The 7017-nt window shown below is 43.7% G+C and overlaps 1 protein-coding gene across 15 annotated transcripts in view; it reads right to left on the bottom strand.

Moving 5' to 3' along the window:
* Positions 1-3102: 3102 nt before the first annotated feature.
* The window catches only part of Ikbkg (inhibitor of nuclear factor kappa B kinase regulatory subunit gamma), a 64148-nt gene continuing 60233 nt past the window's right edge, over positions 3103-7017 (bottom strand). For all 15 annotated transcript variants that reach the window (XM_060375586.1, XM_060375591.1, XM_060375585.1 and 12 more), the window contains one exon: positions 3103-3318. In XM_060375586.1, coding sequence (XP_060231569.1) covers positions 3237-3318 — 82 coding nt within the window. In that variant the 3' untranslated portion in view covers positions 3103-3236. The remainder of the gene's footprint in view (positions 3319-7017) is intronic.

Below are 7017 nucleotides of genomic sequence, written 5' to 3'. Positions count from 1 at the left end.
TAATACAAACCTGTCATTTCATCTCCTACTTCAGACTCTGACCTCAGCCTACAAGCTCCTTAAAGTGACCCAACCAGGCCATTTTAAAACTTACTAGTTGTGTGTCCCACCTTGGACCAACACAGAACTACACTGACAGCTTCTCTGGTGACTCAAGTAACTTTACTTCACCATTCATTAACTGCCCGGATCTGATGTTGCCACAACCCCCTACCTTTCTCATATCACCCTTTAATATGGTAAGATGTTTCAAAGCATCCCGACACACTCTGTAGGGATGCTGAGTTCCGTAGACTGTAATAAAACTATATCCTTGATACCTCATCTCAACCCCAATACCCTACTGCTAATAATAACTCCATTCTTTGTGGCACTCAAGTCTACCATTGTCTACCTGCTGGTTAGCCAGGAGTTTGCACACTTGTACTCCTCTTCCTCGACCTGGGGGTGATAAATGAAAAGGAGCCCCTACCAATCCCAGTCATGGACTCAATAGCTGCCCAGCAGGATAAGAGGGCAATTCAAATCTTGCCCCTCTTGGCTGTTGCTGGAATCACAGCAGCTGTTGGGACCGGGACAGCAGGACTAGCCACCTTACTTTGTATTATCAGCTTTCTTCTCAGTTCATCCAGGACCTCCAGCAAGTGGCTCAGATGATACTAACCCTCCAAGGACAGAATGACTCACTGGCAGCACTAGTACTTCAAAACTGATGAGGATTGGATCTCCTCACAGCTAAAGAAGGTGGCCTTTGCATCTTCCTCCAGGAGGAACACTGTTTTTATGTCAACCAGTCAGTTATAGTAAAAGACGAAATCCAACAACTCCAGACAAATCTACAAAAGGTAAGGGAACAGCTCGAGGCCTCCAGCTCTTGGGCCTTCGAGAACCCCACATGAAAATGGATTCTGCCCTTCCCCACACTTCTTCTCATCTTTCTGCTTTTGCTTTTTGCACCCTGCTTTGTTAACTTCCTCTCTACATTCCTCCAACAACAAATGCAGATATTCTCTAACCAAACCATTAATCAGTTACTCTTACAGGATTATCAACCTCTGCCCACAGAAGCAGATGACAATGACCTTCCAGTCAACCCTGATGGTGGGGACCAGCTATACCCTGAGAATGACAACACCCCTAATCAGAAGGAAGTAGCTTAAAGAACAAAAGTCACCTCTATACCCTCCCCACCATCACCCCCTTCCTACCTCATTTTTTCCTTTTTCTAAAATTTGTTTATTTATTAACTACAGTTTATTCACTTTGCATCCCAGCTGTAGCCTCCTCCCTCATCATCTCCCAATCTCACCCTCCCTCCCTCTCTCCCTCCCTCCACTGACAGAGGAGGTCCTCCACCCCTTCCATCTGACCCTAGCCTATCAGTTCTCATCAGGACTGGCTGCATTGTCTTCCTCTGTGGCCTGGTAAGGCTACTCCCCACTCAGGGAGAGATGATCAAAGAGCCAGCCACTGAGTTCACATCAGAGACAGTCTCTGTTCCCATTACTAGGGAACCTACTTGGAGACTGAGCTGCCATGGGCTACATCTGTGCAGGAGTTCTAGGTTATATCCATGAATTGTCCTTGGTTGGATTATCAGTCTCTGTAAAGACCCCTGGGCCCAGAATATTTGGTTCTGTTGTTCTCTTTGTGGAGTTCGTGTCCCCTCCAGGTCTTATTATCCCCCCTTCCTTCATAAGATTCCCTGCACTCTGCCCAAAGTCTGGCTATAAGTCTCAGCATCTGCTTCAATACCCTGCTGGGTTGAGTCTTTCAGAGGCCCTCTGTGGTAGGCTACTGTCCTGTTCCCTGTTTTTTCCCTCTTCTGATGCCCATCCCATTTGTCTTTTTTAATGAGAATTGATCATCCTACCCAGGGTCCTCCTTCTTGCCTAGCTTCTTTAGGTGTACAGATTTTAATATGTTTATCCTATATTATAGGTCTAATATCCACTTCTAAGTGAGTACATACCATGTGTGTCTTTCTGCTTCTGGGATACCTCACTCAGGATGATCTTTTCTTGGGATTCATAAGCAGGCATCGCTATGGCCAACCCCAAGGGACCTGACGAATGAGATATCAAGAATCTGTGAGGCTACCTATGGACTACCCGCAGACCACCTGAAACCATCTGCACACGCTCTGGGTCACCTTATAAGAGAATTCGCACCATCTCCTTGCTCTCTTTCTTCTACCCTGCCAAGAGATGGTCTCTGTGACCCCCTCCCCCTTCCCTTAATAAAACCTCCCACGTGGAACCAGTTGCATAGTGATTTGTAAACCCACCGTGTAACTTTGTTGCACAATCCTAACACCCAGGACATCTTAAACTGAGCCTAGCTGGATGAGAATTCAATATTGAATAGCTACTCTCTCAACTCTAACTTCCCCTTTCCCTAGTCTTTCCAGTAGCATAGATGGCCCAGGTACCCAGTTATGAAACCAAAAACCCACCAGTTACTAGATGCCTTGTCCTCTCTCCTCCATATCCATGATGTTGGTCACAACACCATACCTAAGACCCTCATGCTGCTCTGACCATCTCTGCAGGTCAGCTCTTTCCATCATAGTCACTAATGCTTCCATGCTTCACCTTTGTGTAAGTTTGGTGTGCTTATAAAGAGGAAACACACAAAGTATCCATGTGACAAAATTGTGACAAAAGTGGCAAAGGCAGTGATGCAGGTCCAACTATAGAGAGCTAAGAATTGCTGGGACCTGTCATACAGTGGGAGATGGACCTGGAATGGGTTATCTCTTATGAGGAACCCACTCTGACCAAACCTTCATCTCAGATCCCTGCTGTCTAGAACAGGGGAACAGGAAATTTCTGTTGCCTAAGTCCCCAACATGTAGCACTTTTTTTTGCTGCAGCCACAGGAAACCCAAGCTCCAAATTAGTTGACTTGGCCCCTTGCACCACTCTGTTGTGTCATCAATGAGCTTTTCTCAGCCACAGGCAGAGGAAACCTCAAAGCTGTGTGCAACAGCTACTTCCTATATAATGCATGAGAGTTAAAGGCATAGAAATAGCACAAAAGTAATGCTTTGCTACTGGCAATCCTACCCCTACAACTACCAAGTGAGGACAGGGTGCATGCTTGCAGTTCTTACTTCTTTATTTCACATTTTACGCACAATTTAATCCTCTGGCCTTCTTACACCATACTACAGAAAATGTTCCATGTAACAAAATGCTGGTCATGCAGGCCTGTGTCATCAGATATGTGGTGTCTCATTTTGTCACGGCCTTTGGTGGTGATAGATGATGGTGCCATGAGGACCACTCCAATGAAGTAGTCATGATGAGGACCAAGCTGCAATGAGGTAAAAAAGGCTGAGGATGCTTCCAAAGTGCTTGTTCCATCTCACTAAACATCCTCCCCTCCCCCAAAGGAGAAATACTGAAAGGTCTCACCTTCCCTAAAGGTATCACACACAGGGCTGCAACTGTTCCTATTTTGACATCATCCTTACTTACATCTGTACCTTATCATTTGTTACTGCAGTGGGTGAAGTACTATGCATTGTCTTACTGGTTCTCTGGATTTCTCCTGGGCATAGACCAACAGGAAGAGAGCATATGTAACAGTAACTAGACCTCTAGAAAGGACATGCTTCTAGCTGTCTGTATTCAGAAGTTGTATGACAGGGGCCACATAAAATTTGTGTGAAAGAGTCAGGTGTGGCGGCACACACCTTTAATTCTATTACTCTGGAGACAGAGATAGGTGGATTTCTGAGTTTGAGGCTAGCCTGGTATACAGAGTGAGTTCCAGGAGAGCTAGGGCCACATAGAGAAACCTTGTCTTGAAAAAACAAAAACAAAAAGTGTAAAAGCAAGTAGGCTAATTCCCTTGCTGGAGAGGGGACAGGTTACCAGTTTTTCTAGGTCTAGCTTAAGTAATTCTAGAAAAGTGGCATTCCCCATGTCAGGGAAGATGGTAGAATCTGAAATCCTTTATGTGTGGTAAATCCTACTGACCATACTGCAGGGTAAGCAACTAGCAAGGGACCCCACCTTCTGGAAGGATAATATCCCAACCATTGTCTAGAGCCACCCTTAGATTTTGGCTTGACCAGTCCATGGAGACCAAGTCAGAATGTTTCCAAACTCTCAGATGATCCTGCTGTGCAATCTGGGTCACACATGCTTTCGGGATAAAGTGCTGGTCAGAAATGCACCAGTAACTTTGTTTATCCAAGAAGCATGGAGCCCATACAACCACTGCAGGCAGCCAACCTGCTTTTCCCAGTCAGACTCACTGACCCTGCTAGCAGCATAGGGCCTGCTACAAGGGCCTGACCTCTCCAAACTAGTCTCTCTAGTAGAATTGCAAAGCTTAAAAGCACCTGCCTTCGGGCTGCATTTACTCAGGTTCTAATGGTGTTGCTAATCTAAGCCCAGACCTCCAGAACTTGAGAACATGACTTTATTTGGGAAAAAAGTCTTGGTAGGTAGAGTATAGTAAAGGTCTTGAGCTGGAGAACCTCTTTAATCTGACCAGATAGACCCTACATCTACAATAAGGTTTGCAATTCCAAATTACCAAAGACAGGAGGAAACCATGAGGCCTTAGAATCAGAGACTGGAGTGATGGGTCTACAAGCCAAGCAACACCAGAGACAGCCAGAAACCACCCAAAGCTTAGAGAAAGCCTGGAACTGATTCTCAAAACCTCCACACAAAACTTAACATCTGGCTTCCAGACATGAAAGAGTAGTTTTTGTTGTTGTTTTTGCTCTTTCAAGTCTATGATCATTTTTAGAGCAGCTATAGGAAAGTCATATACACCTGAACTCAATCAAGCCAAACCAATAGTACTCCTAAAGGAAAATGAGAAGTTAGGTATTTCAATGAAAAACTCATAAAACAAGTTGATAGCTATGGATCTATTAGCATTTTTCTACATGTGGACTTCCAGTTAGACCAGCACCATTTGTTAATAAAGATGCTATCTTTTTCCTATTGTATGGTTTTGGCATCTTTGTCAAAAATCAGGTGTCCATAAGTGTGTGGGTTTATTTCTGAGTCTTCTATTCGATTCCATTAATCCACCATTCTGTTTCTATGCCAGTACCATGCAGTTTTTATTACTATTTCTCTGTAGTACAGCTTGACATCAAGGATGGAGATACCTCCAGACAATCTTTTATTGTAGAGGATTATTTTAGCTATTCTGGGCTTTGTGTTTTTTTGTTTTTGTTTTTGTTTTACTTTTTTTATATTAATTGCAGTTTATTTACTTTGTATCCCAGTTGTAGCCCCCTCCCACCCTCATCTCCTGCTTGGCCCTCTCTAAGTCCACTGATAGGGGAGGTCCTCCTCCCCTTCCATTATTCCATATGAAGTTGTGAATTTTTCTTTCCAGGTCTTTAAAGAATTGTGTTGGCAATTTGATGGGAATTGCATTGAATCTGTAGATTCCTTTTGGTAAGATGGACATTTTTACTATGTTAATCCTGCCAAGACATGTGCATGGGAGATCTTTCCATCTTCTGATATCTTCTTCTATTTCTTTCTTCAGAGGCTTGAAGTTTTTTTCATATAGGTCTTTCACTTGCTTGGTTAGTTACCCAAGGTACTTTATGTTATTTGTGGCTGTTGTTTCCCTAATTTCTTTCTTAGCCCTTTTGTCTTTGGTATATAGGAGAGCTACTGATTTTTTTTTTTTTTTAGTTACTTTTTTTTTATCCAGCCACTTTGCTAAAGGTGTTCAGCTGAAGGAGTTCCCTGGTAGAATTTTTGGGGTCACTCATGTATACTATCATGTCATCTGCAAATAGTGATACTTTGAATTCTTTCTGATTTGTATCCCCTTGATCTCCTTTGTCTTATTGCTCTAAATAGGATTTCAAGTACTATGTTGAAGAGATATGGAGAGTGGGCAGCCTTACCTTGTCCCTGATTTCAGTGGGATTGATGTAAGTTTCTCTCCATTTAGTTTGATGTTGACTATAGGCTTGCTGTATATTGCCTTTACTATGTTTAGGTAAGTGCCTTCTATCCCTGATCTCTCCAGGACTTTAAACATGAACGAGTGTTGGATTTTAGCAAATGCTTTTTCAGCATCTAAGAAGATGATCATGTGGGGTTTTTTTTCTTTCAGTTTGTTTATATGGTAGATTACATTGATCAATTTCCATATATTGAACCACTCTTGCATACCTGGGATGCCCAGGATTAATGTTTGAGCTCAGAGAGTCTCCATAAAGTCTACTACTGCCGCCCCCGCATACCTGGTGCCACCCGGAACAAAGCTGCTTTCATCGGTGAAGAGTATTCATTTTGCATCCAGCCAGGAGATGTCTGCCAGATCTGGCCTTAAGCTCTGAATGTGTTGAAACACAATATGACATTTGCGCTGAACTATTGAGTCAGGATACGGCAAGAGTGTTGCTGGGTTAAGAGCTGAAGTGAGACCATATCGAATGCGGGATGGGTTGAGGAGCAGGGCCTGGTAATGTGCCAGCCTAGCATTCAATAGCCAGCAATCAGGCGGGTTCTTTAAAATTCCGTCTATAGAATGAGGGATAGTGATCACTAGTTCTTGTCCCATGGTTTTCTTATCTGCATCTTTAATAACGTGGTGGCAGCCACAATATGGAGACAGGGGTCAACCCTGAACCACCAGGACCATCTTCTTTTATAAGTAGGCCACAGGTCTCTTCCACGGGCCTAAAGGTTGTGTTAGGACCCCTTTAGCTATGCCATTGTTCTCGTCTACATACAAATGGAATGGTTTATAAATATCAGGTAGTGCCAGGGCTGGTGCCTCTAACAGGGCCTGTCTGAGTCTCTGGAAAGCATTGTCCATTTCAGGAGTCCAGTTCAAATCATTTTCTTGCCTTTCATGGCCTCATATCGGGGCGTGGCAATTTCAGTAAATCCAGGCACCTAGAGTCTGAAAAATCCTGCTGATACCAGAAATTCCCTCACCTGTCTATGAGAGGTGGGGACAGCGACATTTAAAATAGTCTCTTTTTGGGTGGGGGACAACATACACTGCACCCTA

Source organism: Meriones unguiculatus, chromosome X (assembly GCF_030254825.1).
Source record: "Meriones unguiculatus strain TT.TT164.6M chromosome X, Bangor_MerUng_6.1, whole genome shotgun sequence".
Taxonomy (NCBI): domain Eukaryota; kingdom Metazoa; phylum Chordata; class Mammalia; order Rodentia; family Muridae; genus Meriones; species Meriones unguiculatus.
Note: the sequence above shows the minus strand (reverse complement) of the source record. Positions and strands in the feature narration are given on the sequence as shown.